We start from the raw sequence: 27121 nt of genomic DNA, 5'->3' as shown, positions 1-27121 counted from the left end.
ATGGAAAACTTGGCGGGAAAGTACCATTTATGCGAGGAGACTTGCGAGCCTGACTTGTAGGCTGTGATACTTCCTCAGAGGTTGGACCAGTAATACAGCCATGGAATAATGTTTCAATACGAATCACTGCTTGAAACTGTACACAAAGAGCAGGTCAATCATAACGCCGCTACCCTAACTGGCTCGCCTCACCATGACTCTTCCTCATCCAAGTCTGATATCTGTAAACCCAGCACTGGAGAACATCCTGTCAAGGTCGTTCTCTGTGGTATACATCCTGTCTCCCGATGACTGGCCTACCGTCCCATCTGGATACTCGTACAAGACTGACAATACACTATAGATGATCAGACCCTCTCTTTCATAATAAGAGTCTACCTGCTTGATAACCATGGCAAACCTCTCACCTCCCGCAGTCTCCGTGGGGAACATCATGAACTGCATGCTGCTGTTTACAAAAGACAAATCGACATCCGCGCACAGGGGGAACAGCACGGGGTTCCCGTCCGGCCTGGTAAAACGCGCGAATAGATCCCCTTCTAGATAACGACGCCTTGTCAAGTTTGGCTGGTCGACTTGCCTGAAAGAGGCGACCGGGATGAGCTGGACGGATAGGAGCAAGTACCGCGAGCCGAGAGAGTATGAAGCAAAGGCTGAGTGCTGTTTGTAGAATTCTTCCAGCGAAATGTTCCTTCCGTCCGAACTGGGACTTTCCAAGGACACTTGGAAGAGGTTGTAGCCTAAGAGCCGGCCGTGCGTGCCAGGTTGGAGAGGACCATCCCACCCTGTCCACGACCAGCTGGGGAATTCTTCTCTTCGTCTACAAGGGGCTTTGTGAAGCCAGTTGAGACTGATATCAACGCGGTGAGCACTCAGAAGAACAGGCACCCCCCAGACGTGAAAGATGGGCTGCTTTCTGGTGGTGAATACTCCCAGAACTCCCAGAAACGCCCTCATACGGTCCTCAGGGTAGGATAGCGTTCTTCTGGTGAAATCTTCGATATAACCCAGAAGAGGATAGTAATCTTCGCCCCAGCCAGAGGGATACGCACGCGGGATGCTCAGCTCAAACGGTGGTTCTGGTACAGTGGGTGCGAACGCGTTCTCTGGTCCCTCCTGCATGAGCTTGTACGGCCAGTCCACAGTTTCGGAGCAGTGCATACCATTGCATTGGAACGCCACCTGCTGGTCGGTGAAGATCAGGCGCCTTTTGGAGAGGATACCCTCCTGGAAGGTCCAGCCTCTTGTAGACCAAGTGGAGTCCTTGAGGGTCTGCGATGCATGGGGGAAGGTGCGAATAAATGTGTTCTTGCCGACAGTCAGGAATGCTTGTAGTTCCCGAGGCCGTGAGCCAACCCCCGGAAGCCCGTGAGCAGGACCGGCGCCTGCAGCGGCTATGATGGTAATTTCGGCATTGCCATACACCAGATGCATCGCATTGATCAAGCTGTGCTTTTCTTCCTCGTTACTCTGCGTGATACACTGATTGCGAAGAAGGAATCATGCGATCAGCTGACGGCCCATTCAAGAAAAGCTCTGCTGCAAAGGGTTCAAGACATACGTAGCGATCTACCCAAAGGTAACGGTATCCAAGATTCTTCACAGCCAACAAGCTATCCTCGATAACCCGTGGAAGATTGGCCGGTAACTGACTGGATTGCGAACTTGAAATCTCGGTCGATGCTGCTGCACCCCATACATATGAGAGGGCTACATAGCGGCTCTCTTTAGGTAATTCGGAAATCCGCCGTTCGAAACAGTCGATTACCATCATCTTGATAGTAATCTCCGTTGTTGTATGAGCCGCGCATAAGCCCCTATGTTTCCTTTCACAGGAATTGATCCAGGCCTTGATTAAATCATAACTGACCGTAGCTCGGTTGACTTTTCTGGGCTTGACGATTGCATCACGCGATAGAGAGCTGCGGCATCCGATGAAGTCGACTGGCTGTGTGTGTTCGTCCACGGTGACTCCTATGACTGAAGTATCCAGAAGCCGAGTTCTAAAGAGTACTTCTGGGTGGAGAAGTGCGTATGTGTCATTTGCCGAGAACTCTCGTATTTGGAGTGGCCTATGAGATAGAGATGGGTGGACAATGGAACCCAAAAGCCGACAAAGCTTGCATTCGGATACCATGAGCTCTTCGTGGGTCTCTTCGATGAGCGCCACAGGTCCTCTTGTTACGTCGCGGCATCTTGGATCATCTTCATCGATTATAAAAGGGGCTGCGTTTCGTCTGGCATCCCATAGGGAACTTTTCGTGATGTAAGGCTCGAGAAACAGGTCGGAAATAGCTCTGCATCTGCGACACATCCACTCGGGGTACTCGTGTTCATTTTGCGACCGATGTCTCCGGCGAAGGTCGTGTAAGACTGCATCCATCTTAGAAGTCAACGTCTCCCAATTATGTTCCCAAACACGAAAGAGGACATCGAGCGAGAATTAGTATACTTAGCGCAGAAGGGTACTATAGGATATAGAGATTTTCCTAAGAAAAAAGACAAAAATCCGCGGGTTTCGCGTTGCGGGATAAGATTTTCAGCACACCTCAGATGTAGCCCTCCAATATTTAGGCACGTGATCATTGGCGGCACATTAAGCGATCCAACGGAATAGGTGCTCCTCTCGGTGGTATACTGAGGTGGCGTACATTAAGTCCGCATCTGCTTACCAAGGCCACGTCCCACGGGGTAAAAGAGATTAAAGCTGGCACTGAGTGCATCAATGCGAAGTGTTATGTCTCATATTGGCTGTACAATCAAAGGCCTATTATACCAGATGCGAGAAAAATCAATTGTCCAAAAAGACAAAAAGAAAATCGTGGAGAGGCTGGGAATCGAACCCAGAACCTTTTCCAAGCGGTTTTAATGCTAAGGAAACGTCATACCACTAGACCACATCCCCGATCGATGTCTAAAAAGTGCTTTACGGAGATCTATATTAGTAAACGGAAAGTGGCATGGTGGGCAACGACCATCAATCTCGAGTGGGTCAAGATCCGCTGAGCCTTGACAGGTATGCAGGTAGTATACGCATAACAGCCCCTACTACAATTTTAGCTATTCTTTGTCGTATGGTATCGTTTTACTTTTGCATCCGGACTGTGTTCAAGTACGCAAGTCAGCTGATGATATTGATGTGGTGGTATGGTGAGAAGCATGTCAAGCTGGGGCTAGTGCTGAAGTGCATCGGAGCGCTTGGGGGGGCCCGAACAGCCAGGCGACGGATTGCCAAGGGCGCGCCAATGGGGCGCTCGACTCTCCAAAAACTGCACGCTCACGGTCGGGACTACATCGACCAGCACCGACAGGGAAACCGAATTCACGGCAAAGTATTTCGTATGGATTGATCATCGGGTTGTGCACTAAATCAAGAACCAGGACGTAACTCAGTCTCAATAGGGCGCGACCGTAGCCAAACGGGCTGGCACCAGGCAACTCATCTGCACGTCGACCAGCCAAGTCGGGCGCAAGGGCGAGACCCCTCATGGGCTTCGCGCACTTGAATCCACGCGACAATAAATGCTCGTCCTTCCATCCCATGAGCAGATCCACGTCCGTCCAGTCGGGAGCCAGGATATATTTCATGTTGGATGAACTCGGCTCTGTAAGCGCTGGTAAACGCCAGAGTCTTGGCAGCGTTAGAAGTTAGGCCGCGACCGAGACGACCTATACCATCGCGTCAAAACAAGCGCCGCGCCTGACGTGCTCCAAAGGTTTCAGGTCCATCTTTGACGCGAATGAATCGAAGGAGAGAAGCTGCAGTTGCAGCCTCCTCCACAGAAACCCCTGCGTCAGCCACGGATCGAATGGTGCAGCATCTGAGACGAGCAAAGGGATCCGACTGCCGGGTCCCATAAGAATAGCGCAATTTCCACAGAGATCGACACCAGCATTTGGGCCGCGGCCGGACATTGATATTAGCCGCGGTTTCGTGCTCCGATATTCCAATCGACGTTGGCCAGATTGCATCAGTGGCGATATGGCGAATCCTCCAGTCAGATATGGTTGGCTCTGGGACGGCCACGACCCAAAGTACCAACATACAGAAGCTTTTCCGATGGCTTTTTGTCTCTTCTAAATACCTGGCTGGGCCTCTTGTTCTGGCCATCGACGGCCGTGATAGCGGCCAAGGACGATAAGGCTGCTGACAGTTGAGCCGCAAAGCCTTTGCTGCCTGCTCGTTTGATAAAAGCGATAAATTTCCCCTAATGACAATTCTTTCGATTAATCATAATCTTCGTAATGGTTCAGTTGTTTTCATGCCTTGAGTACGTGTCAACATGGCCTGTTCCTAAACAGATTCCACAAACGAAATCCTTGGGCCGTGATGTCTCGGAACACTGGCGAGTTCTACAGCACTCTGGAAGTGTGCAACCGCCAAGATCCGAAACAAGAACGGATAATCGAACTGGACGTGAGCGAGAAGATCGCTTGCAGTTCGTTCGCTGCCAGCATCGAGGGGCTGTGCGAGCTCGGCGACTTCAGGGCGTCGGTGATATCATCGACACCCGACAGCGATGCGGAGAGTCAGCGCTCGAGGCTGGACCGAAGGCGATGCGGCCTTTCGTCAGGACGCTTCTGGGGCATGGCGATTGGCATCAGCTTCTTGCTGGCGGCTGCGGTTGCCGGGGGTATAGCTGGGGGCCTTTTCGGTAACAGGAGCCAGACAGAGATTCCATCAGTGGAGGCTTCGGGGTCTCCCGATGTGCCTTCGCCAGAAGTACCCGTTGACCATACACCTTCATCCAAACTCAGCGCAATTAGTTGGATAGGCACGAGTCAGTCTGGGTGCATCTGTTGCAAGGCGCTCTTCTACCAGGAAAACGGGAGATTGTTGATGAGCCGCACCGTCGGTAGTGGCTGGGTCCAAGAAGAGATCCTCCCCAACACTGAAGGCTCTCTTACCCTCAATGTGAAGAACGGGACACCACTGGCGTCAGTATACACGTACCAAGACTCAGGAGGGGGTGTGGAGGATGTCACGCTCTTCTACCTCGACTCAAACAACAACATCCGCGACTTGGTAGCAGCGTCAAGCGACCTCAGCCACTGGAGCAAGGGCAGATTATGGGGTGTTAACGTGCCGACTGATACCGACTCGAACCTCGCAGCTATTGGCCACTACTGCCCGTACTGTCTGAACAGCAGAATCCTGGTGTACCAGCGCGACGGAGGCGTTTTGTACTCCATACACGGGAAGGACCTGGATATACAGACACCCATCGGCAAGACCAACAAAGGGACGCCGCTGGCCATGTTTCCCGGTATGGATGTATCATCTGGCACGGCGCAGCTAAGTCTATTCTTCAACCGCGACGGAAACACCGACGAGTCAATCTTCAGTCATGAGGGCCAACTTGGCTGGAGAAGCGGTAAGTGCTTTCTGTGTGCTTGTCCGCCCCGCAAAAGAGAGAGAGTCTAACCGACAGCGAAAAGGAGAGATGAATGTGATCCCTGGCCACGACCAGGCCGCCGTCCTCGCCGCTGCACCCGTGTTCACCTTGGGCTTGGTGATGGCACTGTCGGACGGGGGCAAGGTCACCGTGAGCTACCTGTCTGCCAGCGGCTGGAGCAAGGGAGGAGATTACTCAAACCTGACCACCACGTTTTTGGACGAAAACGGCAACGTCACGACCAATAAGCCTCGGTCCGACGTGGCCGCCATCGCCTTGAGCCAGGACTTCCACTTGTATACGATGACCAAGGACGGCTCGCAGATTCTCGAGTACGAGTGGTCGAATGCCAAACCGGACTCTTTCGAGTTCACCAGGACGGTTCTGTAATTGCTGGGGAGGAGAAACACCCTTTACGTGACATGAAATGACGAGTTTGGTTATGTATTTCTGCAAAGTTGAAATTATGTGTATTTAATCAAAATGACTGCCAAATTCTTCATCAGCTTAAACATTCTTACCACAATGATTCCACCACATTCATGATTAACAAATTCCCGAAGTGGTCAATAAGGGGTAACACCACACCTATGCCGGTTAGCTAGAAACATTCAACCCCCGTCCCTCTTTCCCCACAGCGCCGGCTCGGAAAGAAACTCGTAAAAGACACTAGGAAACCCATATTAGCAGTAAGAGTCCACATATCTCACTTCCTAACCCTCTCAATAACAACCTGATCCATTAACGGCGCCTTATCCGGCCGACGCTCATCCCGAATCAGCGGAGGCAGCCTCGGCACCATACTCGACTGCGTGCGGGAGATGGGCGGCCTCCCCCCGACATTGCTGCTCGAACGCTGCTGCTGCTGCTCCTCCTCGGGGAGGCTGGCCGCCAGGTGCGCGGCCGGCTTGAGGGCGGCCGTGGTGCGGCCCCAGACCGTGCCGACGACGTTGGGCGACGTGGCGGCGATGGGGTCGAGCCCCTTGAAGACGCCGTCGAACTGCGCCGTCTTGGGCTCCAGCTTCTGGATGTCGGCCGGCAGCTGGTGCCGGCCCTTGATCAGCGTGATGCGCTCGGCCACCTGCTGGTTGGCGACGAGGTGGCCCAGGAAGGGGGCGTAGCCGTTGTCGTGGCCGCAGGCGAGCATGAGGTGCTTGCACTGGTAGCAGTCGACGAAGAAGCTGATGTTCTCTGGTTGAGGGACAAGCAATTAGCTGATGATGGATGAATAGGGAAGGCCGAGAAAACTCACCACGAATCTTGGAATCCGCACGTTCCTTGCCGCAGCCGACGTCCACAAAGTCGAACAGGGCCTGGCGGTTATTGAACCCGCTGACGAACGCCCGCAATTGACTCAGGTCGCACGGCGTGCCGCGGCGCTGCAGCGCCTCCCGGAGCCCCGTCAGGTTGGCGAACGCGCGCACGACGATGTCGGCCTCGGCCGAGAGCCGGAGTGTCTCCTTGACGTAGCTCTGGACCGCCGCCAGGAGCGCGTCGGCGGATTCTACGCCGCCTTTTTCGCCCTTCTTAAGGAGCTCCTCGTCGAACTGGGAAAGGGGCACGCAGCGCATCGTCAGCATCTTGTTGGGTGTATGACTTGGTTCGCGCCGAACTTACCACATATACATCGGCGTCCGCGTCGATCAACACGGCGATGAAGGGGCGCCTCTCTTGCTTCGCCTCCCACTCCTTGTTCTCCTGTTGTAAGGCTCGTCGGGTCTGGCTTTCGCTCTCCAGGTCGAGTTTCGCTTGGTGTAACTCTAGCTTGGTAGAGTCGAGTTTGTTCAAAAGCTCCTGTCGTCGAGCTACAAGTTAGTAATGGTAAGAACTGGGAGGGAGCACCCCGTTAAATGGGATGCAACAAGCGTTACCTCCATCAATTTGATCCCCCGATCAACTTCTCCGGTGAGATTGGTCTGGGTATGGGCATATCGCCCGCGAAACGATTCGAGCTCGGTCTCCAACATAGTCAATAAGAAAATGACAGATACGTGAGGGAACCTTTATTGCTGGGATCTAAGATGTTGTTCAAAAAATATAAAGTGGGTGAGGAAATAGTTCTGGGGGACGATGACCTCCCAGCGCAACGACGCATACAAATATAGACACTTACAAGTAGGATCAGGCAGAAATCCTTCCAAGGCTTGGGTAGCCAACAAGCGAAATGATGCCCAGCAAACATCACATCATTACTCTGTTGGAGAGCCTCACATGCCAATTGCAAGAAAGGGAGAGTGTGTTATGTAAGCACGGTGGAGAGGGTCGATCACCTGTCGATGATCACTGGTCCAAAATGGTTCGCGTCGCATGTCGGTACTTCTGACAGCGGGGTTGGGCCGACATGCCACGAACGACCTAAATCCTTCTATCCGCGTTCTGCGCCGAACCCTTTCAAGCTCTCCTATGTCGATCACACTATGCCTCCCAACAGCGATATCAGCCTGAGCAGCACTGGCTGCCTGCCGCCGGTCAATGAGGATTGCCCGATTTGCCACAATCTGGACGCTACTGTTCTCGGGCGAGAAAATCTCATGATTAGACTCCATGAGAACGAGGATTTTCGCCGGAGCGCGGCAGAGAGCTGCCTTGCTTGCAAGGTTATTCGCGACGGGGTCACAAACATGGCGGGTTCCACAAAGAGGTTTTTATACATTAAACTCTATTTCAAAAAAGAGAATAATAGTCCATCATACGGACCTGGTCTCTTTGCATATCTGTATGGCGAGAGTTCGGTATGTTTGGAGGCAGAGTTGTCCCAACCCCTATGGTTCAACGGATACTATCTAAAGCTGATGTTCTATACCCTTCCAGGTATGTTATTGACACAGCCCAGTAGGGTATCTGCAAATATGAAAAGCTCATTGCTGCTCTCTCTAGGCGAGACCCCAATATGGGATGTAATCCCAGATCTTCCTGAGCCCAGTCTCGACAGCACTTCAGATGAGGCCATGACGACAGTTCAGAACTGGCTGGATACATGTTGCTTGCAGCATTCCAAATGTGTGCACCGCGAATCCGCATTACCAACTCGAGTACTTTTCATTAGTGACGATGACAGCGAACCTCCACGACTAGTTACGACAGAAGGAAGATGTGGGACCTATACTGCTCTCAGTTGGCGCTGGGGTGACAAGGAGCCACTGAGAACAACTACGAAGAACCTTTATAGTCATCTACAGCAGAAAAAGAGAAAGCGCTATTCTAGGGCCTTAATTTAGTAAACGTAAGATTTTATTTTATAATAGTATAATAGCGAAATAATAAATAATTAATAATTACTTTTATATATTAAATATATAACCTTATTTTATAAAGCTTTAATTAATTAAATAGGTATAATTATTTAATTTATACCTTATTTATTTTATTAATAAATTTAAATAATTTATATTTTTAATTTAAAGTCGATTTTCTATATTATTTAAATAGAACTTTAATCGTTTAAAGATCGCCTACTTTTATAAAGTTTTATAAAAGAAAAAAAAAATTATACAGCTTAATTAAATATATAATTTATAAATAAATATTTTCTTTAAATATTATATTTTATTAATAAGAATATTATTAAAGGATATTAAAATTATAAATATAAAATTTTTAAAAAGATATTAAAAATTATTTATATAAAAATAATTATAATAAATTAATAAGAAATATATTATATATTTATTATTCTTTTATTTTATAATTAATAATATTAATCTAATAAACTACTTATAACTTAAAGATTATAATACTTTTTAAAATATCGATTATTATTAATTATTAATTATTACTTTTTAAAATATTTTTTTCTTTTTATTAAAGTATTATATTTAATTTTTATTATTCCTTTTTAACGTTAATTAACCTTATAATATAAACGCTTTAAATAATTAAGGTTAAAATAGAATAAAAATTATCGCTTTTTAATTAAATTAAGTTAGAGTTTATTAAAGTCCTTTATAATATTAAATTAATTTTTTAAATAAAATATATTAATTTTAAACGAGTATATATAATATTTAAATAATAAACGATTTAAAATTTATATATTTTATTAATTCTTAATAAATTAATTTATTTTATAAATAATTAAATTATAAAAAAGAATTTAATATTATATAATTCTATATATAAGACTTTATAAATAAATAATATTAAAAAGAAAATAAATTAATTTCTATTATATTTTAATAAATAATTAATTTTAACCTTATTTTATTAATAGGTTATTTATAATTAATCGCTTATAAAGAATATTATTATATATTATATATAATAAATATAAACCTTTTAAAAACTTTAATTATAAATTAAAATTTAATTAAATTATATATTAAGTTATTAAACAGGTTAATTAAAGGTTTATATAATAAAATTATAATCCTTTATTATTATATTAATAAACTTTAAATCTTTTATAAATATAAAATATATTAACTTTCTTTTTTAAGTTAATTATTATCTTATTCTCTTTATTTTAATTTAAAATATTATTTAAATTATTTTTAAATTATTTTATATTTTTTATAATAGTTTTATTATTTAATAAAAGTATATATTAATTATATATTTAAATTAATATTTTATATCCTTAATAAAATATTAATAATATATAAAGAAAAGATTATAAAGAATATAAAAAATCCTTATAATAAGTTATATTAAATTTTTTAAAATATAATTATTATATTTTATAATTATATTTATATTTATTATTCCTTTATAAAGGAATTAACGAATTAAATTAAATAACCCGGTTAACTTTATTATTATATTAAAGGCCTTTATTATATCTATTATAAAAAATTAAGATTATATATCGATTTTTAAATATATATTTAATTTTATATATTAAATAAATAAATAGTTTTAAAGCCGAGTAAGTTAATAAAGTATAAGTTTATTATAAATTAACTACTTTATAAAAAGTATTATATTAACGGTTTATCTTATAATTAACCTTTTAAATCCCTTTTTAAAATATAAAAATAGTGTAATAAGTTATTATAAATAAAGATTTAAAAAGTCTTTCTTATTTAGTTTCTTTAATATAATAATATTAGCTTTATAAAATAAATAAAGATAATATTTAATTTATAAATAAATTTATAAGAAGTTTATATTAATTATTAAATAATATATTAATATACCTTTAAAAGCCGTATTAAAATTTTATTTACTTAAGGTTAAATACTATTTATAATAATTATAATAACTGTTAGCTCTTTATTAAAAATATATATATTTTAAGGGAAAATATATCGTAGTATTATTAAAACTATTATTTTATAAATCGTTATTATAATTTAATAAGTAATTAAAAAGATACTTTAAAATAATTAAATAAGTTATTAAAGTTATTTTAAATAATTATTAATAATTAATAATTATAATATTTAATATAAAATAGAAATAGAGTTTTTATATTTATATATTTAAAATTTATAAATTATATAATAAATCTAAAATAAATTATTATTATTTTAAACTTTAAAATATAAAATATATCGAAATATATAAATAATATTAATAAGGATTATAAACTTTAATACTATTTTAAATAAATAGCGCTTTAATTAATAGTTTAATTAAGGCTTCTTTAATAATTAATTATTCTCTCTTTTTTATCGTTCCTTATATAAAGTAATTATACTTTTTATATCTATATATAAAATAGAGTCCTTAAAAGGTTTTATAATCCCTTTTATTAAATTATTTTCTATTTAGAATTTAATAATAGTATTAAGGATTAATTTAATTAATTCTATATTTATTATAGAATGAAATAAATATTAGATATTATAAATATTTAAAATAAAGGCGGCTAATATTATTATTATAATTTAATTATTAAATTATTATTAAATACTTTAGAATATTATAATAGAAGTAATAAGGTATAGTATTTATAAAGGTAGTTTAATTTATTATTAAATAATAATTATAAATCCTTTCCTTTTTAATAATTAATATCTTTATATAATATCTTATTATTATTTATAATATATATAATAATATTAATATAATAATACTTTAATATATATAAGAATTAAAAACTAATTAATTAAAAGAGGTAATAATAAAGGTAAAATATAAGGTATTTAAATATTAATTTATTTAAATAAACTTAATAAAAACTAAGATTATAATATTAGATTATTTTTATATAATTAAATAGTTATATTTACCTTAATATATATTATTTAAAAATTTAAAATAGAATTCAGTTTAATATTATATAAAGTTTATAACTACTTTAATTAATAATTATATAAAAATAAAATAAATATATCTTATTTACTTAAATCTATCTTACTTTAATAATTCTATATATATTTAATTCTATAATAAAAAAAAGAAATTTCTTAAATTAAGGTTATTTAAAGATAATATAGAAATAAAATAAAGAATTTAAATTATTATTTATTATATATAATATTATAAATTAAATTCTAGAAATATAAAATATATAACTATTATATTAAATAATATACCCTTTTAATATCTAAAAGTAAAAGGCGATAATCTCCTTTATATATATATATATCGTTAAAAAGCTAATAGGAAATCCTATTAAATAAATAATTAAAAAAAAAAGAAAAAAAAAGAAAAAAAAAACTATTTTAATTTATATTATTATAATTCTTACTTATACCTTTATCGATATAATATATTAATTTTAAATAAAATTAAAATTATTTAATAATATTTAATCTTATCTTTTTATTATTTAAATTTAAAAAGTTAAATATATTTAATATAATATAAAGCTCCTATAATAAAATACTATTATAAGATATACTTTAAATATAATAAAGAATATAGAAAACAAAGGTTTATTACTTATATTAAAGGTTAATTATTATAATTATAGCTATTATATTAAAGCTATTATTATTTAATAAAATAAATAATTTAAAGGTAATTAATCTTATTAATTATAAGAGAAAGCGGCTTTATTATATAAAGCGGGGTATTAATTTAATTATAAAGTATAATCCCTTATAATTTAATTATTACTATTAATTCTCTTATATATTTATTTTTATTTAATTTAATCCTTTTTAATTTAATTTTATTAATACCTATTAATAAGGTTTTAAAACTTATATTAATAAAGTGAATTTCAATTATACTTCTCTTTAATATATTTTAATAAGGATATATTTTTATATAATAAAAGATTAAGTAATTAGCTTTAAATAATATAAGGTTATAAATTAGTTTTATATTATTTTTTAAGGTATTTAACTTATTAATTACGTTATTATATTATAATTACTTTTTTAACGTTATAATTTAATAAAGAATTTAAAATTAAAAATAATTTATAAAACTCTTTAAATTAATATAATAAAAGAATAAAATATAATATATTAATATATAATTATAATTTTATTATAAATATATAGAAAATAATTTAATTAAAGATTATAATTAAATAAAATATTATTTTATAAAAGACGTTAATTTATTATTTATATTAAAAAGAAAATTTATATAAAATTTATTATTTTTTATATAATAAATTAAATTAAATAAATATATAAATTAATTAATTATATAATAATTAATTAATAATAAATCGATAATAATATATTTATTTAAAAATTATTTATTAATTTCGATTTATTTCCTATTTATTAATAACGGCTTTTTTTTTAATTAATTAAATTAATCCGCGATTTTATTATATCGGCTTTCGTTAAACTTATTTAAAAACTTCGCGGTTTTTAAAACTTTATTCCCGTTTTATATATATATAAATACGCTTTTTATTATTTAATAATTTCGATAACGATTTTCGTCGCTGTATATTTTATATACGATATATAAATTGTATATATAAAAAGTTATATATTATAATAATTCGAAAGGTATATTATTAAATACGATTTTAAATATTTTAAAATCGAATTTATTAAAGGCGATATAATAATTATAAAAATAAAACTTTTTAAAAAGTTAAAATTTAATTATCGATATAACGGCGCTAGCTTTATCGGAATTATTAAAAGTACTTTTTATAAATATATATAATATAACGTTATTATTATTATTAATAATTATTATAATATATATAAATAAATATTAAAATATAAATAATATTATAAGTATATAATAATATAAAAAAGATTAAAGTTAAATAAAAAATAATAATATATATATATATATATATATATATAATAAGAAAGAGAAATAAATTATAAATTTTAAAGAATAAATATATATTGTAAGAATTTATATTTATTTTTAAAAATTTTCTTTAAAAACTTATATAAAATCGATATTTATATACGTTAGTTTTAAAAATTTTATTATTCGATATAAATAATTTTCGATAAATTTTAAACTTATATAATATAAATAAATATAATAATTCCTTTTTCGATAATTAAATATAATATTATTATAAGCCTCGGGTTTATTTTAAATTTTATATTATAAGGAATAATAAATAGTTATAATCGAGGGTTATAATAAAAAAGGGGTTTAATATTTATTATTTATTATTATTAAAAGCTTAATTTTTTTTAACTTTATTATTTAAAATATTTATTTATTTTAATATAAAATTATTATTAATTTATATTATTATTTATTTATTCCTTATTATTTATATTAGTTATATATAATATATATTAAAAAAAATTTAAATAAATTAAGTAAAATAAAATAATTAATTTAATTTTTATATTATTTTATTAGATATAATTTAATAGAAATTAAAAGGATTTAAAAATACTTTATATAAATTAATAAATATATTATAATAATATTATAATTTAATAATATTAACGTTTATTTAATATTTATATTCACTTTAAAATTATTAAATTAATTTTCTTTATTTAAATTAATAATGCTATTAATAGTTCTTTACTTAAATTTATATCTACCTTATAAGTCGTATAAATAGTATAGCGGTAATTATAGCGTAATAAGTAGATACTAAAGACATCTCGCATGTCCGTAACGTAAATACTAACTCTCGAGGATACCGTAATAAAGAATTTAACGAGTGTGAACGATTAGGCACGACCGTGAAAGCGCACTTCTACCGCTACCAGCGTTGGAAACATTCGATACTCCTAGCTATAACCCATGTCCGTTTTCAAACGTCCGCTAGCAAATAACATGTTAATAGGTATATAATTAATTTTAAGATATATAATATAAAGCCCTTTTAATATTATAGCAGGATTTAGTTCTTAATATAAATAGTTTTATTAATAGTTTAAAGCGTTTTATTATAGCGCTATTACTTGCTAACGATATTAAATAAACCTTTATATAATATTTAAAGGTTACGAATTATATAATAACGATAATATTAACAAAAATTAAAAAGGGGACTTAAAAAGTAATTAAATTATTATAATAGTTAATATAATAAGTCTATTTAAACCGAAACGATATATTACTTATAATTAAGGTAATAATTAAATTAATAATAAGAATACTTTAGTTAAATACTTAAGAAAGCTATATAAGGCCTCTTTTAACTATAATCTATTAATAAATTTAAAGATATAATAATAATATCTATAAGAAAACCTATATAACTTCAGCTTAGTTACACCTAAATAAAAATACCTTAAAAGTTATATATAAACTACTTAAATTTATATTATATAGAATAATCTCGTTAAAATATTAATCGAGCTTACTTATAAAAGGGATAATAAAGCCGAGCTATAAAATATTAAAAGATATTTTTATACGACCCTAGGACTAGAGTTAATTTACGTTCATAAAGCTTACGGCGCAGGTAAAGCTAATACTAAGGTAATGGCGATGTGCTTTCTCGGCTGCGAGGAAGGACCATGATGCCAGCAAGAAGACGTAGCAGACCGTACCTACCACATTGATCCAATCTGCAGCCTGGCTGGATGATTTGAAACCATTAGGGTCGGCCCAGTCCGTCATAGGATACGGTAAGCAGCACGATAGGGGCCCGAATCGTTAACACAACCGTCCGTCAATAACTGTAAGATCTTTAGTGTCGCATATAATCTAGGGTTCGGAACTTTTTACTCACAGTTACCGGTAGCCGGGAACGCCAGCTCGTTAAGAAAAGGCGCGGGACAAGGAAAGACTAAAGCGTTGCCGGCCATCTCGACGGCCGATGATCAGTGGCTACCTTCCCCGTACTCTCAATGTGTTGAGTATAGATACAGCAAAGAGCAGCAAGCATGGATGATCTAGCCACGAATGGGGAGTGTAGCATATGAGAAAGACGGAGTGCTGGGCCAGGCAGAATTCGCGACCCCAAATCCTAAAGATAGTGAGGTACTTCAGGAGGTCCAAAGTAGTACTCGTTGAAAAGTCACAGGCGTTGGTGTGGTCGATAAAATGGTCAACTTATCCGACATAACGACGTAATTTAGGAGGCACGAAAAAGACGATTCTTCTATCGCGCTGGCAACATGCCGCATAACGTACGCCGACGACTAACAACCGACAACATAGATCAAAATCCGATACTGCATGGCAGCGAGCACAACAGGTGCGGACACAACCGACTTGGGCACGGCAGCATGACGACAGTTGCAACCAAGAATACCAATTGAGGTGACCGTCACTTCTGTGTTACAAGAGACGACAGCATAGCGACCACGGTTGTTATTCACTGTTTCCAATGACCATCGAACCCGAAGCACGCCGGCATATAGTGACTCTTTGAGGCCAACGAGGCTATCCAGTCCCCACGAGACCAGTGTGATACACATTGCCATGACCGACCTATACACATTATCGCACGGTAGACGCATCCCACCAGACGATTCTCCGGCCGGCAGCCGAGCAATACTGCATAACCCATAGCGAAAAGAGTCGACAAGGCTACAAAAGGCCAGCGCATTGGCAAAGGAATGGAGACTAGCGGTTGGCTCATACAATGTTAGAAGGCAATACGGTTCCGCGCTAAGGGATCGTCATGTTTGCGAATGGCCCAATTCGCTCCGACATTCCCAGTCTCAAGCTTTATACCTGATCGAAAAAGGTGTCGCCCAAGGGATTGGTGTCGACAACGGGGACGAATCGCCTAGATAGTGCTTTCACCTACGACAACCAGCCCGTGAGCCTTTGCGTTCGCTGCAGGAACCTGTACTCGATGTTAGTAGAACGATTTGTGCATATTTATCGGGCTGAAGAATGACGCGACAGTGGTTATATACTATATCTTCCGTATATGTCTTCTGAACTAAGCTAGAAGCATCGTTGAGGAAGCTACCAAGTTGCTAATACGATGGTCGTCGGCTTGTATACTGTACTCTGTGCGAGTTGATCGATTAAGTTATCCAGGAGGATCTGGTGCAGCGCAGCGAGGTTTCTGGTAATGGCTGCAGCGCTCTTTCAGGATCGGCCCTAGTGGACCATGTGAGCTTTCCCCCCTGAGCCGCTTTCGTGTCAGATCTATAGAGCTTCCTACTGTGCCCTAAATAAGCCATAAAGGCTCGGCAGAGCAGCAATGACGTACTCTCGTTTGAACTACTAATTCAAACTGGGGCTCTGGCTCACCAAGCTCTGCGTTCTGATTATGAACATTATGCTGTGTACCCTTTCTGACGTACAGGCGTGTAAAATGGTTAGGCTGCGGTAGGGCAGATGTAGGCCTCAGGGTAGAGAGCTGCTGATGGCGCCGCCGATCCAACCTCAGCCAGCGGACAGCAGCAAACTTAGAGTGAATGGGGACCCTAAGGAGACGCCGATATTTCGGTGTCCATTATTGGTCGTGGCGTACTTGCTGGCTCACACGAGGCACCTCGGGGTCTTTCTAATTCCCACCGAGTAGTTGCAGAAAGGATACTGGAAGTCGAAACTACTATCCTGGTCCGCGGGACCGTGTACCTTCCCGAAGTGCGCCGATTCCCTGTTAATGGGGGAGGTAAGAGATGAAACGATAAGAGGCTCAATTGGCAAGATCTGCTCCGCTGCGGAGACTCATAGCGCCTCTAGATGCGAACGGACTGCTAGGATAGGACTAAGATCATCTGCCAAGGACTACATATGAAGACTCCACAATTGTTAGCCACATAACACAGGTCGACGAGCCCTCCGCTTCTGGCGCTTCTGGTTTGTCTCAAAGTGTTGCACTGCAGGGCTGGGCAACACCTGATCGATCGCTTAGACCGTCTATAATCTCTTTTATCTTGCTGTTCTTAAGGAGATGGCTCTTCGGCCCTCCTATCAAGATTTTGATAAGTAGACGTCCACCAAAGGCGTCCGGAAGCCCGGCACCTACCCCACTAGTATCTTTGTTATGATGTCACTTTCAAATCAGGGTCCAATCCTGCGATGAAGCTTCCGCAAGCTGGCAAGCTATCGTTAAGGCTTTTCTCACGTCCCGCCTCAATGCCAGATTTCAGCTCCAATTCGAGTAAGATGTGAGCGTCCGTCTCGTGAGGCGCCGAAGATACAATCGAGTCTGATGTCAATAGTCCTCGATCTGTCATTTGCTTGCCGAGCTTTGTTTTTACGGAATTTCACGCCGTGTTATTCCCGCCCCGAGACTAGCACTTAGTCAGTATTCCCCTCCGCCGACAGAGCGCCATCCGGCTTAGCGTCGCGACCGCCAGCTGCCAGCACTAACCCTAAGCGGTGCATTCTCCCCGCCGCGCGACACATTTAGGGTGTTAGGCAAACTTTGACACACCCAGAACACAGCTACTAGTGACCTGCCAGCTCCGCCACCCCCGACCGCGATCATGCCCTTCTTAGGCAAGCAGGCCCGCTAGAGAGCTGTCGCACAGGCGCCTTCACCCGGTCCAAGCGGCACGGCATAGATCGCCAACCGCCCTCCGGCCAGTAGTCTTTTTCAGCTTGTCTATCGCTCTAGCAGCCGTGCAGCATATAGATCTAATAAGTGTTTGCTCCGAGGTTCTTCTTGACTCGATCTCCAAGCCGTCACTGACTCCAAGAACTCCCCTTCAAACGAAGAAACGCACATAATACATAAGAGGCGTGCCCACGAACACCTCCACCCCCCCTGGCTTTACGCACCGACCATGCACGGGTAGCCAGAAAGATCAGTACCTGGGACTCGCAAAAAACAAAGTCGGCGAGCCTCTACCGAGGCCCATCTTTCCCGGGCTCCAATATATCATCGTCATCGGCCGGAGGCCTTTTAGGGACCAACGACAGCAGTCACTGAGCCGGGCAGCGATATGAGGGAAAGCATGGAGAACACCAAGACCGACTACCAGGTCGCCTCGCTGGCGGCGGGCTTCTCGCTGGGCTTCGGCATCCTCACGGTCTGGGAGGCGACGAAGCAGACCCGGCGCAATAAGGACCCCATCCGGAGCGCCTACATCTGGATGATCTGGGGCGAGATCGTCGCCAATCTGGTCCTTGGTATCCTCGCCTATCTCTTTCTCGATGGCACCATTTCCGCGGGGTAAGTTCGGTACCTGAAATCCACTGCACTGCGCCGCAGACGCGCATGATGCATCACACACGTGACCATAGGGGGTACTCGAATTGGGAATGAGCGACGACACTGAGACTGACCGGGACGCGACGTATAGGGTGCCTCTGTGGTTCATGATTCTGGTGTGCTGGTTGTTTGAAATCCAGCTGCTGATGCAAATCATCATCAACCGAATCGCCGTCATCTCCGAAAGCCCCCAGACCGTCAACTACATCCGAGTACGTGCATCAGTAACTTCGATATGATATATCACTCCATCTCGACGAGCTTGACTAATTTTGCTGGGCGCAGTGGGGAACTGTGGTGATCATCTCCTCCATCAACGTGGCCGTCTTTATTATCTTCATTCCGGCGCATCTGGACCATCCGCCTGGGTCGTAAGTCGCATCCATTCCGTGCTATATGGAACCAGGCTAATTCCTTCCAGGTTCTTCGAGGTCAACAAGTACTGGGACAAGGCGTCCAAGTTCCTGATCTGCTTCGTGGACGCAGGCCTCAACTATTACTTCCTCCGCACCGTCAAGCAGCGCCTCGTCAAGTACTACGGCCTGAAGAAGTACGCCCCGCTGGTGTCGTGGAACGCGAAACTGATGGTCTTTTCGATTGGCATGGACGTACGTGTATCCTATTAGTTGCAGTGGGCACCGAGCTAACCCCAGCTCCAGGTGATGCTGATCGGTCTCATGTTCCTGCCGAACCAGACTGTCTTCATGCAGTTCCACCCGGTTACCTACATCGTCAAGCTCAACATCGAGATGGCCATGGCGAACCTGATCCGCAAGCTGGCGCGGATGGAAAACAACTATGACGGGCCAGAGAGCGGGTCGCACAACACGACGGGGCACCACTACGGCTACGGCACCGAGAGCTTCGGGCGCGGGCACAACCAGGACCGCGATCTGCAGACGTACACGCGCACCATCGACAACAAAGGCCCCCGCCCGGCCTTGGACGCCAACTCGGACGACAGCGGGTTCGTCGGCGGCATTCAGAAGACGGTGCACTACAACGTCACCGTCGACGATGCCCCTGAGGCGGCCCGCAAGCCACCGGCGATGAGGCCGCGATTCGACTCTTCCGAGGACGAGATCTCTCTCGCCAACCACGCGGGCCCTCACGCTGTTTAGATGGGGATCCAGCGGGTATTGCACAGCTACTTGCTCTAATTAGCTTAAATCGGCTAATAGATGCGTCTTTGCGCACCAGCATCTATCTATCATTACACCAAATTTATCAAAAACAATGTCTTACAAAACCAACCCCCAAAAGTTATGTAACGTCTCGCTCTGGCTCCAACGCGCGCGATATTCTTTTGAGTTTGGACTAGATAGAAATGCTGAAAATGCGAGTTGTCGCCTTCCTGAAACATATCAATATGTGCCTGACATGACTTGACCAAGGAGGCCGACACCTCCTTTTGACCGCATTCACGGGCTTCTGGCCAAGCGCCAGCTCCTCCCACCGGGCCAATTGACCTAATGACTTTCTCCTCCTCGGCCCCGTATCCGTGCACTGGATAGCGTTATTCGGACACGGCCATCACGTGCATTAGGGTCGTACGAGACGCGGAGGAGCGTTGGTACGGTACCGCTTTCTAATCTGCCCTATCGAATTGCGATAATCTAGATCAACATTGGATATGGTGCAGTCTGGTGCATTGGTGCCTGCGCCAAGTAGCTGCGGGAGGGACCCCTGGCATTTTCTATATCAAGCAGGCTAGAGGGCATTGCCGAACTCCACTCCTGGAGTATCAATATCGGCACCTTTCTCGATTGATAGTTGGATGATCGCTTTGTGTCGTCTGAATGTGGCAGCCTGGAAGGCAGTGCCGTGCGAACCGCGTTGCGCATTGACGTCAAGCTCCCAGTGATCGGTGGTACGAGCACCGTTCTGCAATGCAAGAATGCCTTCGACATTATGATAGCCCTACGATTTCGACACTCTGAAACAGTTAAGTGAAGCTAGAGCCCATTCTGCTACCATGGCAAAAATCACACGCGAATTGAAGAAAACCAAGGACTCCCTTCATGGGTCTCACAAAACCCAGACTGGTTGGATTGGGAACACGGGGCTTTTGTCCAATCGGTATTTGACTTGCTGTAACTGGCTTGGCGCTCTGTAAAACAAAGTCCATTCCCCTTCGTTTCCGTCATGATATAATACAGCTATGAGCCGACTCCGACCTGGTATTTCATCATAGGATAGTCGATCGTTCGGAGCGGCCTTCGACATGACCTGCACAGGCTGAAGTTGCGCGAGTCATATCTGGGGAGACGGAGGTCTAGCGGCATGCTGGCGCCCTCGTGAACGACGAATGCATCACTGAGGCTGTTCTCATCTTGCTCAATGGACATCCCATGAAGGTATCTCCCCACTTCAGTGTTCGTTTTCACACTTCATCTTCGTCTAGGAATAGCCCAAACCTCCTCTTCAAGATATCAAGGACGGTGGTACGGATTCGGCGTCGCGGAAGCCCACGAAGGCGCGAAGTATATTCGACATGGTCCGACGATATCTTGTCGCGCGATGATATGACATCGAGACCGACTTGATGGTAGAAACGACCTCGACGATTAAAATAGGCGTAGGCCGCTTGTCCCTGTCGAGTGCGTGCCGAGCCCCGAGAACAACCTACTTTGACCAGTTTATCCACGATTTCGGGGGGTATCGGCGTTCCTCCAGGTATCGCCGTCTTGCGTCGAGCTTGGGTACGACCCGTCTCTGCTCTGGCACGAACAGCGCGGTGCGTAGGGCGATGCGATGAGCTCCGTGAGGGCGCCGCGTGAGTGGATCGAGCGCCCAAAGAAAGCACACTCCGTTCAGCGACCGGCGGTGTCTGTTCGTTGGCAGTTGGCAGATGTGGGACAGGACTTGAGCTTCGTTTGTCAATCTTTCGGGTACCGAGATAAATCACTTCGAGAACGCCGGCCATAACTTTAATCGCTTGCTGCTGAGTTTGAAGTGGGGTCGAGAACCACCGTGCCAGGAAGCTGCGTTCAGTGATGGAGAACATCAAATGTGGGCTGGGCTGCGCCAGTGGGTAAAGTGTGCTCCGATTTGGTGGCCCGTGTGTAGCTCAATGAAGTGGATTGTTGTAATGTGCGACATAGACCAGCTGTGCACAGGGTGAAGACCCCACTGTATCCTAAACGAGAGCTTTCGCAGTTGGAAAACGAATGCCAGCACGGCGAGACCAGTTCTTGTCTATTGATCTGTTGATATGTTCATTTTCTTGTTTTTGTTACAACTTACTGTGCCATCCACACCTTTTCTAAGAACTACTTACGAGTATGGCTTCTACGCCAGCATCGAGCTTCAACCAGCAATGAAGATCAAGGCCATCCCCGACGCGCCACCCAGAAACAAAAGCCGCAGGCGTCGCTACACTCGATGTAGCCCTCATCCCCAACAATCAAATCCGACACTGACACAACCACCGGTTCCCGCGCCACCACGGCCGATTCCGACTAAGAGGAACATATCAAAAAGAGGCGATTAAACAGATCGTGTCGCTTGACCGTGGCTCGGTCTCGCATGGTAGGCGACCGATTAATGAAACTACTGCTGTCAGCAAGGGTGTTGGATGAACTCGACGCAACGGTGACGGGGAGATGAGACAGACAATTCTGTTGAGATCCCGCACCTGCTTCTGTTGAATAAGTTACCACTAGAACATTTATTTACCTTGTTACCCTCCGGTCACGATGTAAAGTGAATTCGGGTTCCCGCTTTACCTCATTGCCAAGAATGAATGAACACCTTGAATAGCTCAAGAGGCGTTTACCCGAGGCCCACTTATCTCCCTACTCGCCTCTGCTTGCAGGTGCAGTAGGCAGGTACAACGGTCTGCTTGCTGCAGGGCATGATGCGACTTATCGGTCTCTCTTGTCCCTTTTCAACCCTGGATTCCCACCGCCAGGCGACACCCCCTTTTCTGCTCCTTTCCTATTATTATATATTATCCATCAGCATTGCCGCACTGGCTCCCCTGTAGACCATCCCTGCCCTAATCCAATTTATTGATCGCATTGGCATATAGCCCATTAGCATGACACTACACTCCAGCTCCCTGCAACTTTGTTTCTTGAACCGTCCGCCTCAGAAAATTAAGAATTATATTTCCATGGTCCCCAATAACAACATGTACCTATTAAAACCAAAGATGCATCACATACAAGCCCATAGGTTGTTGGCGAGATCGTCCTGTCCTACTTACTCCGAACTCCTCTACCGCTATAACTATTGCTCGCACGACTTAACCTCCAATCTTCAGCTGCTCTTTGTCGCATCAAAACAACCCCAATACGATCGAGCTCGTCGCCATGTGCGCCGATCGTCCTAAACACCTAATGCTGAAGGCGACCTTTGCCGAAAGAGTGAATGGCGCCTCGTACCCTTTATCTAACTACCTCCTGCGCTTGATGGAACTGAAGCAGTCCAATCTGTGCCTCAGCGCCGATGTCACGTCCCCCCCAAATTGTTGCACTTGGTTGACAAAATTGGCCCCTCGATCGTTATCCTCAAGACACACTATGATATCTTGGTTGGATGGGACTATGATCCTCAAACCGGCACCGGTGCCAAGCTGGGCTCCTTAGCCAGGAAGCATGGCTTTCTCATTTTCGAAGACCGCAAGTTTTGCGACATTGGACACACGGTGCAAATGCAGTACACTGCCGGCAGCGCCCGTATCATTGACTGGGCCCACATTATCAACGTGAACATGATACCTGGCAGGGTATAAAATTCAATTGGATTACCATTGACCTGATGGTGAAAATCGCATACAGAATCGCTTGCCTGTATTCAGCCAGTTTTGCCGTGGAAGAAGAAGCGGATAAAAGGCCGACTTAATCGCATTCGATTGATCTCGAACATGACGGCGTTTCCCCACGGCCCCTTCATGTTGCCGACGGTGGTCTCGCTGGCGAACTGTATGGCGTGTTTGCCCCACCAGGTGTCCTCGAACTTTTCGTAGATGGTGCCAGGCATGGTGAAAGTGATTCAGATTACCTCGCCCTGCTGGTCAATCCGCGTGAGACGGTCGAAGATCTGCAGCACCACATGAGTGCTCGAAGGGTACGCCAGCAGTATGCCACGGCGGCAGCAGTGGTGTAGACTGAAGCCGAAGTCGGCCACCGGATATTGTTGAGCATGTCGCTGTTCGACTGGGGCCTATTGAAGTCATGCACGAGCTTGGCTCGGTCAGTGTCGGACTACGCAGCGCAGAGGTTCATCACGCCGAAGCCGGCGAGCTGGATGGCCATGTTGAGCTCCTTACGGTCACGCTAGTAGCGGTTCATTGCGGCCTACAGAAGCGTCGGTAATTAGGGGGTTCGGAAGTCCCGTAAAGTTACAAGCTTGTATTGGATTCGGCGAGAGGCTTCCATATGGATCCACAGCTGTTCACCATGGTCACGGCGCGGTTGGCATGGTCCGCCTCGGGGAGCTCGTCGCACCGCTCGTACGTCTCCAGCAGGGCGACGGCGAGCAGACTACTGCGAGAGGCGGTGTTCTTCATCGTAGCAAGGCGGTTAGTCGACGAAAGCACGCGGGAGTCGACCCTTATCGTGCGCCGGAAAGCTGCGAGCCCCAATCAGGTTCCTGCAGGCTCTCTCCGACTGCTCCACGCCCAAGCTACCGGTCTTATCCCCCGTGACCAGAGAAGGGCAAAGCCGTTAGGGCTCTCGGGGCTCGGAGTGGTATAGTGTCTGATGATAGACATCAAGCTCTTCCAGGGTCAGTTTTTCCGCGGTCTTGTTTTGGCGCCGGTCAATGCTGCAAGCCAGGTTGAGTAGCACCTGCGGCACGTTGAGGCCCTTGGCGAGACCTTAGTTGTACGCTAGGACGCCCAGTAACCGCATGACGCCGGGATTAACATGGGCCATCCAGGCCGGCTACGCACCTCTCTTAGCGGCGTGTCCATGGACCGCCGCATGTAGATAAGCCACAGGATGTTCTGGATGGCAATCTTACACCGCTTGTAATCCGACGGGTGGCGGTCGACGACGGCCTTGTTAAGGGTGAGAGAGCTTCCAGAGTTGTATATCCGCGTTGGAAGCTTCTACCAGAAACCGCACGCCGGGGTCGTGCGACTCCGGGTCGCACAAGGACGGGCGTCTCGCGAGAAGCAGAGCTTGTTCTAGTCCGCGATGCAGGGTAACCTTCCGGTTTGGCTTGTGGAGCCGAACCGGGATCTCGTAGGTGTACAGGTACAAGGGATCAATGTTGGCGGGAATGTGCGGCACGATGACGTCGCGAAAGCCGAGCGACAGGACCGCCTTCAGATTCCGTGGCTAGTTGAGCATCGGCATGACCGAGACAATGGCAAGCGGCTCTCAGGGCAGACGGGCGACCATATGATGAACTTCGCCGTTCTCGTCCTTCAGCACGTGGCACTCGTCGCAAATGAGCAGGGAGAAGTCCCCATCGAGGTCAAGCACCTCGAAAAGCTGGTTGTCGTCTTGGCCCCTAGCCTTGAAAAGCGGTAACTCGACCTGCCAGCGCTGCACCGCGGTGAGCTCCCGGGCATGCATCCTCTTCCTGTTCTTGACGAACGTTGCGTGGGAGGTGGAGGAAGCGGAGACAAACACCATTTGCCCGGCCTACGCCTCCACCAAAAAGCCAGGGTCATATACACATTGGGGTTCGACGAGTCCAAGCGCCGCAGCTTTTCGCTTCAGTTCCTGCAGCCCCGGTGAAGTGTAATGTCATGGTCTTCATTCTTCTAGGCCTGCAACACGTAAACTTCAAGCTCTGCTCCAAACCGACCGTGGAGCTCCTTGAAGGTGTTGATGGCCAGCTGGGCGAAGGTGAGCTCGACAATAGGCCGGTACTTGGGGTTTCCAGTCACCTTGATGCTCGGTTTCAAGGCGCTTGAAGCTGTGGACGATGGCGGCGCCGTAAGTTACGGTCTTGCCCGTGCCGCATCCGTTGGTCAAGATCATGGTTTTAAGATGCTCGTGTACAAGTGTAGCCGCGGCGTCCACGTCTGCAGAGGTGTCAATCTTAAAAGCAACAGCACGAACCCATATTGCCAATATAAGTTCACAGAAGGATACAACTTCACTAAAAATCCGCGCCAGGCTGTGGGCAGGCTTTACCAATGAGACGATGCGGCTTGAGTTGGCCGGTCCGCTTATTGGATTTGCAAACGAAGGTTGCTTCCACGTCGACGCCCAGGGCTTTGGCGGCATCTTCGAGGGATCTGTATCGCGTAGCCCGGAGCCCAAGATGGCTATGATGTTGACAGTTCACTTGTCCTGGGCGACTCGCTAGGTGCTCTTCTTGACGTCCATCTCTTCGTCCTCTTCGTTCTCGAATCCCTCGATGCCTCGCGCTGAGAAAGGGTTGTCCCTGCGGAACTAGGCGTCTTTAGCTCCTACCGGCGTTTTCTTCTCGCTGGCAGCCGGGAACAGGGACAGGGAATGTGCGTTGTATCATCTGCGATGTTTCGGGGATACTTGAGAAGGTATGTTTTGTCGCCCTCGCTGAGAGGGAAGGCGGCCGGGGAGCTGCTCGATGGTTCCACTCTGTGCCTCGACCTGCGCCTCGACCTGTGCCTCGAGTTGCGCCTCCTCTCGGGTAGTGGCCTCGTCGGTGTCCTCCGCTTCGATATCCACATGCCCGGGCGCTCGGTCTTACCCTTGGTCTTGCCGCTGGACGATTCCGACTGGGGGGGGGGGGGCTGCGCTGATTGGATAGCACCGGGGGCCGGGGTTACGGGTAGCAGGGGCCGACGCTTTGGCGATTGTTTCTTAGAGCGTGCTTCTATTTCCACGTTCATGGACATGAGAATATCTGTTGAAAGATGGGGTTCAACCGCCCGAGTGAAACCAAGTGGTAGTCCTAAGGTTGAATGAACCAACGCTCGACGTATTGTTCCATGATAAGACAGACTTGAGCCGAGTTCTTGGGCAGGAAGCCCAGATGCTCTTTGTCAAAACCATGCTCTTCGGAGCATGGGTGGTTAGCATAGAACTGGCGTGGCTCTAAATCGCGCGCATGGAAAATAGTAGATAAGAAATATCCCCATCAGCTACCACGCCGCCATTGAGGTATGATGAGGAATGCGCTTACGAATTAGGGCGGCGGTGTAGACCCCGGGGTGGGGGCAGAACGGCCTTTTCCTCCCTTTCACCTACAGCGTCATTCATTATGTGACGCGCAGCAAGCCGAGTCATGTCAATAGGTTGAAATCTCCTTCCGTCCTTGTGCTTAATGCAGGTGGGGGCGAGCTGCTGGTCGCGGGCCTCGAGAAGCTGCTGGAACCAAGGCTGTAGCACAGTCGACACTGCTCGGGAAAGTG

The 27121-nt window shown here is 43.3% G+C and overlaps 8 protein-coding genes across 8 annotated transcripts; 2 read left to right on the top strand and 6 right to left on the bottom strand.

The window, feature by feature from the left end:
* Window positions 1-204: 204 nt before the first annotated feature.
* On the bottom strand, window positions 205-2383 carry PG985_015022 (HET-domain-containing protein; the record flags this gene model as incomplete). The annotated part of the gene is made up of 4 exons (XM_066834788.1): window positions 205-1482; window positions 1562-1710; window positions 1769-1817; window positions 1871-2383. The coding sequence occupies 4 exons, from the start codon at window positions 2381-2383 to the stop codon at window positions 205-207; spliced, it is 1989 nt and encodes a 662-aa protein (XP_066677398.1).
* Window positions 2384-3162: 779 nt separating this feature from the next.
* Window positions 3163-3588, bottom strand: PG985_015021 (uncharacterized protein; the record flags this gene model as incomplete). Its single annotated transcript, XM_066834787.1, has 1 exon — window positions 3163-3588. The coding sequence occupies one exon, from the start codon at window positions 3586-3588 to the stop codon at window positions 3163-3165; it is 426 nt and encodes a 141-aa protein (XP_066677397.1).
* A 742-nt stretch (window positions 3589-4330) lies between these two features.
* On the top strand, window positions 4331-5786 carry PG985_015020 (uncharacterized protein; the record flags this gene model as incomplete). Its single annotated transcript, XM_066834786.1, has 2 exons — window positions 4331-5375; window positions 5440-5786. 2 exons carry the CDS (start codon window positions 4331-4333, stop codon window positions 5784-5786), a joined length of 1392 nt encoding a protein of 463 aa, XP_066677396.1.
* A 316-nt stretch (window positions 5787-6102) lies between these two features.
* PG985_015019 (uncharacterized protein) lies at window positions 6103-7363 on the bottom strand (the record flags this gene model as incomplete). The annotated part of the gene is made up of 4 exons (XM_066834785.1): window positions 6103-6587; window positions 6649-6943; window positions 7014-7190; window positions 7268-7363. The coding sequence occupies 4 exons, from the start codon at window positions 7361-7363 to the stop codon at window positions 6103-6105; spliced, it is 1053 nt and encodes a 350-aa protein (XP_066677395.1).
* Window positions 7364-18562: 11199 nt separating this feature from the next.
* Window positions 18563-19940, top strand: PG985_015018 (uncharacterized protein; the record flags this gene model as incomplete). The annotated part of the gene is made up of 5 exons (XM_066834784.1): window positions 18563-18780; window positions 18911-19031; window positions 19105-19190; window positions 19241-19427; window positions 19479-19940. The coding sequence occupies 5 exons, from the start codon at window positions 18563-18565 to the stop codon at window positions 19938-19940; spliced, it is 1074 nt and encodes a 357-aa protein (XP_066677394.1).
* Window positions 19941-20529: 589 nt separating this feature from the next.
* PG985_015017 (uncharacterized protein) lies at window positions 20530-22216 on the bottom strand (the record flags this gene model as incomplete). Its single annotated transcript, XM_066834783.1, has 3 exons — window positions 20530-20739; window positions 21209-21841; window positions 22100-22216. The coding sequence occupies 3 exons, from the start codon at window positions 22214-22216 to the stop codon at window positions 20530-20532; spliced, it is 960 nt and encodes a 319-aa protein (XP_066677393.1).
* Window positions 22217-23619: 1403 nt separating this feature from the next.
* On the bottom strand, window positions 23620-24334 carry PG985_015016 (uncharacterized protein; the record flags this gene model as incomplete). The annotated part of the gene is made up of 4 exons (XM_066834782.1): window positions 23620-23775; window positions 23827-23988; window positions 24095-24101; window positions 24171-24334. 4 exons carry the CDS (start codon window positions 24332-24334, stop codon window positions 23620-23622), a joined length of 489 nt encoding a protein of 162 aa, XP_066677392.1.
* A 496-nt stretch (window positions 24335-24830) lies between these two features.
* PG985_015015 (uncharacterized protein) lies at window positions 24831-25409 on the bottom strand (the record flags this gene model as incomplete). The annotated part of the gene is made up of 2 exons (XM_066834781.1): window positions 24831-25109; window positions 25182-25409. The coding sequence occupies 2 exons, from the start codon at window positions 25407-25409 to the stop codon at window positions 24831-24833; spliced, it is 507 nt and encodes a 168-aa protein (XP_066677391.1).
* Window positions 25410-27121: the final 1712 nt, after the last annotated feature.

This window comes from Apiospora marii (assembly GCF_038362585.1).
Source record: "Apiospora marii strain CBS 49790 chromosome Unknown utg000012l_segment0_segment0, whole genome shotgun sequence".
In the NCBI taxonomy this organism is placed as follows: domain Eukaryota; kingdom Fungi; phylum Ascomycota; class Sordariomycetes; order Amphisphaeriales; family Apiosporaceae; genus Apiospora; species Apiospora marii.
The sequence above is the reverse complement of the archived record's forward strand: the minus strand, read 5'-3'. Positions and strand labels throughout refer to the sequence as shown.